We start from the raw sequence: 13,844 nt of genomic DNA, 5'->3' as shown, positions 1-13,844 counted from the left end.
TGTGTCTGACATTGCAACTTGAAATACTATTTGCACGAATTCAGGGAAATCCAAAAGGACAGAAATGGGTAAAAAGTTCAAGCTCCCTTTGAGCTGCCTCAGCAAGTGTTCATCTGCCACCAATAGTCCCTCATACTATATGTTTGTTTATCATTTTTTAAAAATAATTGTATTAATTTCAAGAATTCATTGAAATAAATACAGTTCAGATACTTAGGACACAGAGCTCTACATTTTATTTAGGTCAGCTCCACCCTCCCTTACCCATTCAGAGGGCAGAGAAAGAAAAGGATTCTTATGAATTAATAATTCAAAGATATAATAAATATTCTAAAGTTAGCAATTTATCTGCAACTTAAGTTAAACTTAAACATTTTCACATCAATTCACATATTTAGGAGTTAAAGACAATTGTATTCAGCATGGCTAATCTGATCAACTGTGGTGGGCTGGCGCCCTGCCCGGGGTTTGTTTCCTGCCTTGCTCCCTGTGTTGGCTGGGATTGGCTCCAGCAGACCCCCATGACCCTGTAATTAGGATATAGTGGGTTGGACAATGGATGGATAGTTGGATAATCTGATCAAATGTGGTAAACAAGCTCTCCCTAGTTGGTGATATCTTCGTATAATAGTAACAATGAAATCAATTATTATTAAAATCAATATTCTAAATAAAGTTGTACTTCATCCAGTGCATTCTAATTTTTAATAAATAGCCCTTCTTTTAAATTTTGGATACAACTATAACATCTTTTATTTGATATGCAATGAAATCACAAAAAACTTGTTAGTGACATTGTATTGATCTTTAATATATGCATTGTAAAAATATATTAAAAAAGCCACTAAATAAAGGCAAAAAGAGATGTGACTTCCAAAGCGTATCATGAATCATAGAGAAGGGTGATGTCTTAGCTTTCACAATGGCACTGTTGGAAATTCATCTGTAAGGAAATTTTGTTACCTTTTCAGAAGGCGTGGAAGACAGCTTCAAATCTTGATGAGAACAGGCTATGTTGAAGTGTTTTCTCAGGACTGTGTGTGCTCATGAAATTAGATTTGTAAGCACAGCTACTGTGTTAATGATTAACATATCTCAGGCCAAAGGTTCTTTGTTAGCATTGTGGCTGCAAAATATTGCTAAGTCTAATTTGCAAAGAGTCTTGTAAAGTACAAATCGTGAAATACCTCTATAAGCTTAAGCCTTGATATAGGTATCCCCAAGACAATAATAGATTGAAGGCAGAAGAGCAACTTCAGGTGGGTCTAAACAAACTGCTGCCTTTACTGGTTAAACTTTGTATTTTGTGTCAAAGCAAGAGCTACTGTACTTAGCTGTCTGTTAATGATTTTTAATTAGGTTTATTGTTTGTTAATTTTCTTCATTTGCATTGTGGACCAGTATTATGTGTGAGCTAACCTTTTGGTAATTTAAGTTTTTAATTTGAAAGGTTTAGTTTATGATATATTTAATGTATCTTTGGTAATTTTGTGAAGAGTACTCAATCTAAATACTTTTTAAGATGGTTCCCACCTTTTTGTGGTTGCAGATAATGAGCTCTGCAGAAGAATAGATACATCTTTGTGAATTATACATTATACATGTCAGCATTTAAGTTCAATGATTTGCTTCACCACATTGAACCATTCATCAAACATCGACGACATAGATTGATCTTGTTGGAGCTGCAAGCTGGCTGTCACATGTTGATAGTAAACAATGATGCTGACGTCAATACCAAAACTTGCATACACACGATACCCATATTTTTGCTGGTACTGCAATTCGTGCACGCATCGCATTAGGGCCAGTTTATACTTCACCCTCAGAGCGCATACACGCATGCATCATGCCTGCCACACATTCCCAGTCTTCCTTTGATGCATCCTCTCAGCACGTCCTCAGAAAATAACTCCCTTTGTCTGACTCTAATCAATGTGTTTTATAAAATAATCAACCCTGTTTGTTGACATCTGATATATTTTTTCAGGTGCAGATAGATGCCAGAAGGGTATTCTGCTTTTCAAAATATTTACATTAAGACATTTTTTCAAAATGCTTTCCATGGATAGAGCTTTGTCCCCTAATTGAAGTATACTGGGACCACTCTATCAGCCACTATTACCATTTTTGTTAATAGATCGCTCTCAGTGATGAAGGAATTCAACACTCTTGCTGCTGACATCTGCATTTCACTTTTCATTATCCTTCTAGGTCTGAAAGCTATTGGTAAACATCAATGACTGCAATGCACAAAACCAGAAGAGTGGGAATTGTTGGATATGGCCATCTTGGTAAATACACTATGCATATACCCACCACAGTGTTTGTATTGCTTGTACTGTAGGTACATGTTTTGTCTGCCTTGGTGATACCCTGTTTTTGCATTGAGGACACAATGTTGTATTCTATAGCATTCCATTAATATACTGTACAGTAGCATCTTATTTTTTTATATTTATGCCTACAGCTTTAACTGTAGGGTTCAAAACTTTAATGTCTTGTTGTATACTTTGGTTATCTGTAGTGTGGCTTCTGAATAAAAGATCTATTTTGTTGTTGTTAGTCATCTGCCAGAGCATAGGATTTCTATTTATAGTGGTACTAACCTCTTGTTACGAATCATCTCTTCAATCTAGTGATCTATAGATTACAGCATCAGAATCATTGCCATTCATTTAATAAATATTCTTTCGATATCAATGCTTTATTAAAATATTTTTTAAACAAGGCTTAATTAGAAATTAATTTGATTTTAAATTGGAAATTTAGGTTGAAAAGGACCTGATACAGAAAAGTAAATGCCTGCCTTAAGCTTTGGTCTGGGTGAAGGGCCTACATTTACTGTATATTTTGTACAAGTTGAACATAGTAAGGTTATAGAGGGTTGCCTGAATGGCAATGGATTACCTGGGAGGCCTGTGTCCGAAGTGTCCATCTGGAGAATAAAAGGAAGTGAAAAATCAGGCATTTTCAATATTGGTGCTGACGTAAGGGTCACCAAGTACAGCCTCTGTCATATCAGTCCATACCACAATATTAGGGGCCCTCTTCATTGTTAAATCACTCAAGGGCACCACTCAGAAAACCAAGGTACAAACTGGCGGTAATACCCGGCTAAACTGAGAAATGCTTGTACTTGCCGCTTGGTTCGTGGACGAGGCCATTTCAAAATTACATCTATTTTTGACCACTGTGGCTTTACAGTACCCCAGCCCACCAGGTACCCTAAATATATGGTCCCTCCTAGGAATTTTCCACAGTTGACACACTGGGTAAGAGATACAAAAATGGTGAACCTCCTCATTAATTCCTGACCAACAGAATCGGAGCTTGATACGCTCTAATGTCTTTTCAGTGCCCAAATGGCTTCCTAGGAGGTGGGCATGTGCTAATTCACAGACCTGCCGCTGGTAGGTACGTGGGATTAACAACAGCTTCCATACTTACCCGTCATGCTCCGCAACTCGATATAATAGATCATTTTCTATTACAAAGTGAGGACCCCATGACATGGGCTAATGTGTGCATTGGTCATTGACGAGTACTACAGCATTCTTCGCAAATTTCAGGGAGTCGTCATTCCATTGCTCCTTTTTAAATGAAGCTGGTGTCTTTCTAAATTGGAATTGTATTTCAGAGAGAGGGTCCAGTCAGATCTCAAGGGGACCACAAGGAGTCGTCCTGACTCTTTGAGGCACAGATTGATGATGTAATGGCCTGTAACAGTCCTGGAACCTCCCCATCTGCCTCTTGGTTTCCCATATCTCTCTCTGCTGGCTGAGTACACGGCATGGAGACAACTTGAGATGGGTCATTCCCATCTATTACCAAGCCTAAATTAGGTAAAGGGAGTATTCAGTACTACGTTGCATTTATTGTTAGAGCAGTCCCGACCCAGAATCACTGCAAAAGTTGGACCTAGGAGGACCTCTACAGGCAATTTTTTCAGTGATCTTCCATAACTGAGTATGGTTTTATAGTGTCAGATTTCTCCATTAATGCAAGTTATACTGGTCTTTATTTTTATCCATTGTCGCGATGATCAAAAATGGAAATGTTGATGCCGGAAATCAAAGAGGGCTTCCACTCTAAACCCGCTGGGGATTACTACTCCCATATGGGATACCGACAGGGGGTTTGAAAGTGCACACAACCCTCCTCTCTCTCTCCACTTACATCCCACCTTATCCCTGGGTTACTTGTGCACCCGCAGATCCGGGGACTTGGGTACAGACTCCAGTTCATATAGAGGAGGCAGATTGTGTGGGACGTAGTCCCCATAGTGTTTGCTAAAGGACAGTTCTGCTCTCCAAGATTGTGAGGCTGTCTTTGATGATTCAACGAGATTGATTAACTCATTCATATTGTGGAAATCTCCCCAGACCTGCTGGGTGAAATGGTCAGGAAAATTCGCTACTAGTAAAAAAACAGGCTACTTTTTAGACTATTTTAAAGGTGGTACAATCAAATGGCCTTAGCCATGAAGCCACCATTTCCCAGAGAGCAAAGGCTTGCCCCTGGGTTAGCCTCTCTGGGTCAAATTTCCAAGACTGTAATGTCTTCACTTGTTGGTCTGGGGATGCCCTACATTTATCTGGGACCTCAGCCCCAGTGGGGAGGACAGCTCTTTTCTCCAAGAGAGCATAATAAGTCCATGCTGCTTCCCCCATTGAAACCAGCCCACTCCAGTGTGTCTCCTCCACTCTCTCCCTTTAAAATTTTACTGACCCAGATAAATATATAGGGAGCGGAACCTGCACCGGGTCTCTCTGAACCACGGGGTGAACTCCCCACTTGGAAACTCAGCCCCGGTACTCTCCCACCTGGTTATGATTCAAGTCCAGTTCTGTTTTCTTCTGGGCTTTCTCCGTCCTGCCGGTTATGCCACTGTCACAAATATCACACAAAGACATCAAGAAGGTTTGGGGTAGCCACCCATATATTATGTCCTGGCTGCAAAAGGTTGAAAATAAATAACAGATATTTATAGATTAGGAGTCCACAACTGAACTAATGATGTGGAGGTAAGACAGCGGCTTTAAAGAACAGTGGAGGAAGTGACGTCATCAGGGCTAGAACAGAATTGACATCATCAGTGGCCGTGGAACTGGAAGTAGCATCATCAATAGTGGCAGAGACGGAAGTAACATCATCAGAGGCGCCAGAATTTCCCGAGAATGGTCTGCAGGGGATTGAGAGAGACAGTTAGTGCAACCTCACTGTCCCCTGGTCTGACATGGAATTACTATTATTCAGGCCCTTTAGCTATCTCCTGTATGAAAGTAGTTAAATCTGGTCAAACACATTTTTCTCTCTCAGTCTTTCTTTGAAATTATACTAAATGATATAAGGTTTAAAACATCAGCTGAAAGCAGTTATTTATTTATTAATGTTTGAAATTTTATGCGTAGTTCAATTACACTTATTAATCTTGAAGATAATTAAGAGGAAGTTAATTCTTTTACACATAAGTATTCATTTTAACAAATATTATAACCTATATTGACATCCTAATCCATTTCTGTATGTACAAAAAGATATTCTTTTGGGACATCAGTAAAGTGATGGGTGACCATGCTGCTTCTTTCCTCTGGTGCTTCCAATACTACTCCATCTGAGCCTGCAACTTTACTTGTCTTCATCCTTTTCCTCAATTGAAAACTTGCAATCTAGTCCTGTTTTCTCACAAAGAATATATTTTCACCAGTAGTTCTTCTCATTTGGCTAATCCTTAATCTTATTACTATTAATCACATCTTTTTCAAGTGATTTACACATGTTCTGTTCTCCTCTTGTTTTTTTCTTTTCTTATTTACTTCATGATCTTGAACACGTTGTTCTTTTCTTCTTTATCTCAGTGGCTAACTCCTGTCTCTTAGCTTCTTGTGCTCTCCCAACTACTTTTTCAGCATTTGGTTAGCTTACTTATTGAGCTTAATTGAAATAAATCCTGAAAGTCCTTGTAGATATTACAGATAGTATAGTGATGCAATAAATAAGAACCGGGGATACCTTTTCCATGTACATTTAAAACCAAATCTCTATTCATTGTCCATAATGAAAATTAATCTCTAATTGTTTATTTAGGTCAGTATCTTGTTGAGAAAATAAAGCAAGATGGTGATTCATTAGGCCTGGAAATTGCTTTTGTATGGAATCGAAGTATACAGAAACTTGATGGAAAGATTCCAGACTCACTGCAGCTGAAAAACCTGGAAGACTTCGAAGGCAGGTATTATGTTTGAGCATCACATTCCCTTTCAGTTAGTGCATTTTTCATTTGTTATTCCTGTTTTTAGTGCCACTGCAATTAACATTTTAATCCTTAATGGCTCCTCCCAAATGTTATTCTGTGGTGCTTTATCGTTTGTTGTCTCATATTGCAATTTCTTAATTTGTGATATTGTGTTCTTTGTAGAGCATCTTGTGGCTGTCAAACCAATATGATACTTCTCAGTGCTATTTTATGATTGTAAAATATTTTATTGTCTTTTCATTTATTTTTCACTTACTCCATCAATGTATGCTGTTTTACAAAGACATGCACATGTCATTTACAATTGATCCAAAATTTGATTAACATTATTAAGTAAAGTCACTAGTGCTGCAGTTATTCATAGTGGTGACATGCAGTTCACATTATCTTAGCTTTGGGATAACAAAAATGACAACCGAGTTTACCAGACAGTTCTTTTTGAGGCTTGGAACAAGTTACTTCTCGATTGGTTTAGGACTTTGGATATGGATTGGTTTGGATATCACCAAACATTGCTCATTAGCAGACCTGAGTGAGTGGGAAAGAGCATAGGACCTTTTGAGGAACTCCAAATACATAGGTACTGAACCAGTGACTTCCCTGTAGGCAAGCATTAATTAACTGAACTTGATGCATGCTACAAGAGAGAGCCAGATGAGTGACCTGAGAGGTGTTGAGACAGGCACCCGTTTTGGCTGGCTGAAAGTGAGACAAGCAACTGCATTTTGAAGCATTTGCAGCGGCTTGACTGTGTAAGGAAGTAGCCCTTCCAGTTAGGAGTTATAGTAATCAAGTATGAACAGAGCCTGCACAACAAATTGAGTTGAATACCCCATCACATATAGTTTAATGTTATACAGTATGAATCTGGACAATTTGTAGACTGCCTCAATGTGATCAACGAAAGTTAGTTGGTCATCATTCATCCCAATATTATGTGCGGCCTTCGTAGTTACTAATGGTAATGAGCCAACCTTTATATAGATGTTATGTTGAATGAAAGGAATAGCTGGAATGAAAAGGAGCTCAGTCTTTCACAGATTGAGTTGGAGATGGTGTTTCTTCATCCAGGCTGGGATGTCACTGAGATAATATTCTAGCTGAGCCCACATTGTCCTTAAATGGGAACGACAATTACAGCAGAGTATCATTGTCATTGCAGTGATAAAAGAAGCCATGGGTGGTTTACATGGGGAAGTGGGGAGGTCTCAGCACAAATCCCTTGGGGAAACACCGTGCTTACCAGATGGGTTCTACCCGAGAAGTATCACTCAGACCATATGAGAGGAATTCCAGCGATGCCTATGGTGAAGAATGCCACTGAGAGGATATGATGGTTTATAGTATCAAAAGTCAAAAGGGTGTTCTATGCAGCTGCAGTGTGTCCTCTTTTTCCTTTGTCGTGGCCTTATTATTTATCAGGTGGACCCTCTGTTAGCAAATTGAATAATGAATTGAATTGAATGCATTTAATATGAAATATTGAATTTGTTTAAATCTTTTTGTGAATTCTAGAATTGTATAGGGAATGAGTCAAAGAGAAAGAAATCGTACCACATTTTTAACGTGCCTTTAATTTTTTTAGTGTGCAAAATAATTAAACATACATTCTTCACCTTTGAAAGTTATTTCAGCCAAAATGAAACCAATTGAATTAAAAAAAAATCAACTGAAATACTTTGATTAACAATCGCATCTTATTTGTGCAAGCCCTACCCAATATAAATCTGACTTACCAGTTTGTCAATATTTAGATTCTGGAACAGGGATGGCCAAAGTTTGTGGACTAGTGGGCCAAAATTAAATTTGCAAAAACAGCTGTAAGGCAGTAAATTGACAAAGACCATATGTGTCTGTAGTAAATTGATTTTAATCAGTAAAATACACAAGTGAATTGAATAATTAACCATCTGAAAAGCACAAAAAACATTGCAGGGTATCTCTTTCAGTCTCTAATCTATTCAGTTTTAAAAGTGTTCTACTTTGGCAGCTGTACAATGTCTTGTGACATATTTTTCATGCGTTACATGTTATCTTTATCAGGGAATATATAGTAGCAAATGAAAGATATTTTTAAACAGATTTTATCTTGAAAAAAATTCCATCAGTATTGTAGTCTGCTGTGTTGTACTAAGCTCTGGTATGTGAATTTTCCATTAATAAAGTATCTATCTATCTGCTTTACCACAGTACTTATCCAGGATCTAACTTGATTCTTTCCAGTGCATTATGTGGTTTGAGTGCTGAAGGTGTAGGATGGTGGTTGAATAATGAAATCCTAAAACAATTTTAGTTCTAAAAAGCTTTTTAAGATTTTTCAAACTATGCTTTACTGCTTTAGGAATCAGGCAGCCAAACAGACATTTGTCCAAAATTAGTGTGCTATATAAATAAAATGTATTATTATTAATGTGAAATTAGTATTGGTGGAAGGAACTTAGTAGAGCTTTACTAATGTTAAAAACGTTCTTATAATTATGATATTAAACCAATGAAATGACAAAAGAATTATTTTCAGTTGTCCAGATGAGAAAAGAAACCAGAAATCCATGCAACCAAAAATGTGTGGTTTATCAGGTTATTTTACCATATGAGACAATTTATAGAAGAGGCTTTTCTGTATTTACATAGCACTTAGAGAAATGTATGCTTCCATGCCTGACACATACTTTGCAGTATGGGTCTGAAGTTTGTTCTTTGTGGAAGTAAGATAAAACCTTCTAAAAGTGAGCAATAGATTTAAAGGAATCCTTAATAACTCTCTACATTGCTTCATCTGTTAGCTTTTAGTTATGGTGATGAATTTTTTTCATATTTAATAATGACCATGGTTTGGGCAAGCCTGTAAATTATGATGTAACTGAAACAAATTTCTGAAAAACTCCAGAAGAATGTTATTAGCCTATGATGAGTACTTACAATTTAGTCTGAGGTCCAAGGAGAAGCAGTAATGGCAGAATAAATAAACTCATGTAGTTACATACTAAAAGGCATGTACGTTTCACAATATCTTATAACTGCTATATTTGTCCTCCTTACATGTTGTGTTAATAAAGTTGCAGCAAATAATACAATAGTTAAATAAAATTGAGAAAATTTATCATTTTCTTTACATTTGAAATTTTATATTTTTTATAGGAAGGCTCATTTGATTGTAGAAGTGTCTCACCCTCAGATTGCACAAGACTATGGAGAGTTGTTCTTGAGGCATGCAGATTTTATGGTAAATCTTTAGATATGATTAATGTTTAATCCAGTTTATTTTATGAATATTAAACACTGAAGTGGATTACTGGGTTAGAAAATTGATGGGTGGATGCACTTTTAACGTACCTACTTCCTTCCCTACTACTATTACAGATTGGGTCCCCAACAGCTTTGGCAGATTCCAAGCTAGAAATTACTTTACGGAATACTGCATTTAACTATGAACATACACTTTATGTTCCAAGTGGAGCTTTCTGGGGAGGAGAAGATATTCAGAAAATGGCTGATATAGGAACACTTAAGGTAAGAGAACTAACTACTTGGTATTAAATCAGTCCTGAAACTAAATACAAAATAAGTGTATCTGCCTTTATTAAGAATTTATTAAGAATTTTCAAATTGTTTAAATGCAACTATCAGAAAGGCATTCCAGCACTAGTATGACTCACCATAAATAAAAAATACCACAGACCAAGTGTCTTTGTTTTAAAGATTTTAGTGAAATTCAAAGCAAACAGTTCACGCAAAAAATAAGGAAAAAGGTTGATAATGAATGCAAAAAAGGAAACGTCTTGTCTATGGTATCTAGGTTACATTTCTTAAGATTTCTATCTGTTATCACATACCAAGAATACTAAATACACTAGGATCTATACTACAGTATAACATACATATATCTGTCTAACAGTTCATGTTTCATTCTAGCTGTCTAATTTTAATCTAAGGGCTTGTATATTGTAATGCAGAGATACTGTATCATTAAGAACATTCCATTACCTTTAAGTTATACGGGGTAGATTGAATCATTCATTATTTATAATTAATGCTTCATTTCAAGTTTAGAACTAAGTGGCTAAGGTATAAATATTGCAACCACAAGGGGGCGCCACTGACCCCCACACCTCAAACACAAAGTAACCCAGTACAGCCTTAATAAAGAATTTTTATTACACCAAAATATCTCACCAAGTGTGCAAAATCAACAAGGCCACAATTACAAAAAAAAATTATATTCTTTCTCCCCTTCCACTCACTGCAGATGTCCTAATTGGGTTTAGGTCAGAGGAACACTACAACCTGTGCCTTCCCCAAGTCCATCCAATATTCTTTGTTCCTAACCAGGATTAAGATAGCAAGCTGCCCTGGCCAGGCTGGGTCTCCACTCTCACTGTGCTTCCATTACGGGTCCTGGCCTGGCAAGAAATGACCTTCCATTCTAGTTGGGAAACCTGTTCATCCTTCTTAGCACTTACTATATATTGTCAAAATTTGACACAGGAAACATCAAAGGTTTGGGACAGACACCCGTATAATATCTCTGGCTGAAAAATGGGTATTTTTTCCATGAGTTGTGCATGGTACAATGTCCAAAACAGAACTGACTTAGGTTGAGTATAATGGCAGTTTTAAAGGTCATGACAGGAAATGATGTCATCTGGACCTGAACCGGAAGTGATGTCACTGGGACCGGAAGCAACATCACCCGGAGCACCAGAACTGGAAATGACATCTTTGGACCTGGAAGTGACTTCATCAATGGCACCAGTATCGAACGTGGCGTCATCAAAAGCGCCGGCACCTAGTGGGATTTCCCGAAGATAGTCTGCAGAGGACAGATAGAGTTAGTGCAGCTCCTGGTCTGCCATTTTATTACTATTATTTAAGCCCTCTAGCTGCCTCGCATGCACATGTGTTTGACAATATATACCTGTAGTTGGCACTACTGATCCCCCAAACCCTCCAACACACTTACACCAACACAAGTCCCAATTCAAATACAAATTTATTTTAAAAAACACCTTCACAGGTAATGCACAAATACAGCACTCGCACAATTCCTCCTATTCTTTGTTTCTTAATAAAGATCAATTTAAAATTAAAAAACAATTCATCCTTCCTTCCTTCCACTCCTCAAGATAAGTCAGTTCCTCTCCTTACTCCAACTCACCTGGATGAGGTCAAGTGGCTTCCTTGATTCCAGACCCAGGAGCACTTACAGTGTTACTGCACTACAGTTTGGAAGCACTTTTGTGCCAGGTGGAAGTTCCTTAATATCTGTGCCTGCAACTCCCTCTTGCAGCAACTATAGAACAATGCATGGCTGTCTACTGGGTCTGCAAATCCCAGCCTGCCCTCCTGGTATCCATGCAGACACCTTAGCCCAAGAATATATATATATATATATATATATATATATATATATATATATATATATATATATATACAGTGGGTACGGAAAGTATTCAGACCCCCTTCAACTTTTTACTCTTTGTTATATTGCAGCCATTTGCTAAAATCATTTAAATTAATTTTTTCCCTCATTAATGTACACACAGCACCCCATATTGACAGACAAAAAAGAATTTTTGAAATTGTTACAGATTTTTTAAAAAAGAAAAACTGAAATATCATATGGTCCTAAGTATTCAGACCCTTTGCTGTGACACTCATATTTAACTCAGGTGCTTTCCATTTTTTCTGATCATCCTTGAGATCACCTTCATTTGAGTACAGCTGTGTTTGATTATACTGATTGGACTTGATTAGGAAAGCCACACACCTGTCTATATAAGACCTTACAGCTCACAATGCATGTCAGAGCAAATGAGAATCATGAGGTCAAAGGAACTGCCTGAAGAGCTCAGAGACAGAATTGTGGCAAGGCACAGATCTGGCCAAGGTTACAAAAAAAATTCTGCTGCACTTAAGGTTCCCAAGAGCACAGTGGCCTCCATAATCCTTAAATGGAAGATGTTTGGGATGACCAGAACCCTTCCTAGAGCTGGCCGTCCGGCCAAGCTGAGCTACCGGGGGAGAAGAGCCTTGGTGAGAGAGGTAAAGAAGAACCCAAAGATCACTTTGGCTGAGCTCCAGAGATGCAGTCAGGAGATGGGAGAAAGTTGTAGAAAGTCAACCATCACTGCAGCCCTCCACCAGTCAGGGCTTTATGGCAGAGTGGCCTGTCGGAAGCCTCTCCTCAGTGCAAGACACATGACAGCCCGCATGGAGTTTGCTAAAAGACACCTGAAGGACTCTGAGATGGTGAGAAATAAGATTCTCTGGTCTGATGAGACCAAGATAGAACTTTTTGGCCTTAATTCTAAGCGGTATGTGTGGAGACAACCAGGCACTGCTCATCACTTGTCCAATACAGTCCCCACAGTGAAGCATGGCGATGGCAGCATCATGCTGTGGGGGTGTTTTTCAGCTGCAGGGACAGGACGACTGGTTGCAATCAAGGGAAAGAAGAATGTGGCCAAGTACAGGGATATCCTGGACAAAAACCTTCTCCAGAGTGCTAAGGACCTCAGACTGGGCCGAAGGTTTACCTTCCAACAAGACAATGACCCTAAGCACACAGCTAAAATAACGAAGGAGCAGCTTCACAACAACTCTGTGACTGTTCTTGAATGGCCCAGCCAGAGCCCTGACTTAAACCCAATTGAGCATCTCTGGAGAGACCTAAAAATGGCTGTCCACCAACGTTTACCATCCAGCCTGACAGAACTGAAGAGTATCTGCAAGGAGGAATGGCAGAGGATCCCCAAATCCAGGTGTGAAAAACTTGTTTCATCTTTCCCAAGAAGACTCATGGCTGTGTTAGCTCAAAAGGATGCTTCTACTAAATACTGAGCAAAGGGTCTGAATACTTAGGACCATGTGATATTTCAGTTTTTAAATCTGCAACAATTTCAAAAATTATTTTTTTTGTCTGTCAATATGGGGTTCTGTACGTTAATGAGGGAAAAAATTTATTTAAATGATTTTAGCAAATGGCTGCAATATAACAAAGAGTGAAAAATTGAAGAGGGTCTGAATACTTTCCGTACCCACTATATATATATATATATATATATATATATATATATATATATATATATATATATATACACTAACCATTTACTAATTATTTATATAACATTGAGTCTTATTTTAATACGTACCCGATGGTGAATTAAAATGTACATTGAAATTCACCCGCACATGTGCAAGCAGCTGACATGACAGTAAATTCTTGACTGTGCATGACTCTGCTGGTATTTTAATCACTTGATCAGCAACATACACAGTTTGGAATAACTTCCCACAAGGTAAATCTGAAGGAGTTAATTAATTTGCAATTGAGGTTGCACAGAATATTCCTCTTTTTTAAATAGATAATTTTGAAAATTTGTAATGCTTTATAGATGGGAGCTTTTCAAATTAAAAAAATATTTTATAGCACTTTCAATTTGAGAAATTTCAATAAAAATGTAGCTTTCCCAATTAATGTCCTTAAAGAATATGTGGGACCCAAGTAGTTTTGTAAGGACAGACACACAGATATGATAAGAAGTCATTGACCTCCTTGGTGTTTACCCTGTGTTAACTGATACTG

At 37.8% G+C, this 13,844-nt stretch overlaps 1 protein-coding gene across 2 annotated transcripts in view; it reads left to right on the top strand.

The window, feature by feature from the left end:
• The first annotated feature begins 1,112 nt into the window (after positions 1-1,112).
• aspdh (aspartate dehydrogenase domain containing) overlaps positions 1,113-13,844 on the top strand; it is a 68,569-nt gene continuing 55,837 nt past the window's right edge. For both annotated transcript variants that reach the window (XR_005636302.1, XM_039776075.1), the window contains exons 1-5: positions 1,113-1,259; positions 2,215-2,294; positions 6,091-6,235; positions 9,398-9,482; positions 9,620-9,769. Coding sequence is in view for 1 of the 2 variants with exons in the window: in XM_039776075.1 (XP_039632009.1) it covers positions 2,240-2,294; positions 6,091-6,235; positions 9,398-9,482; positions 9,620-9,769 (435 nt within the window). In the remaining variant the exon portion in view is untranslated. The remainder of the gene's footprint in view (positions 1,260-2,214; positions 2,295-6,090; positions 6,236-9,397; positions 9,483-9,619; positions 9,770-13,844) is intronic.

This window comes from Polypterus senegalus, chromosome 13 (assembly GCF_016835505.1).
Source record: "Polypterus senegalus isolate Bchr_013 chromosome 13, ASM1683550v1, whole genome shotgun sequence".
NCBI classification, from domain to species: domain Eukaryota; kingdom Metazoa; phylum Chordata; class Cladistia; order Polypteriformes; family Polypteridae; genus Polypterus; species Polypterus senegalus.
Note: the sequence above shows the minus strand (reverse complement) of the source record. Positions and strands in the feature narration are given on the sequence as shown.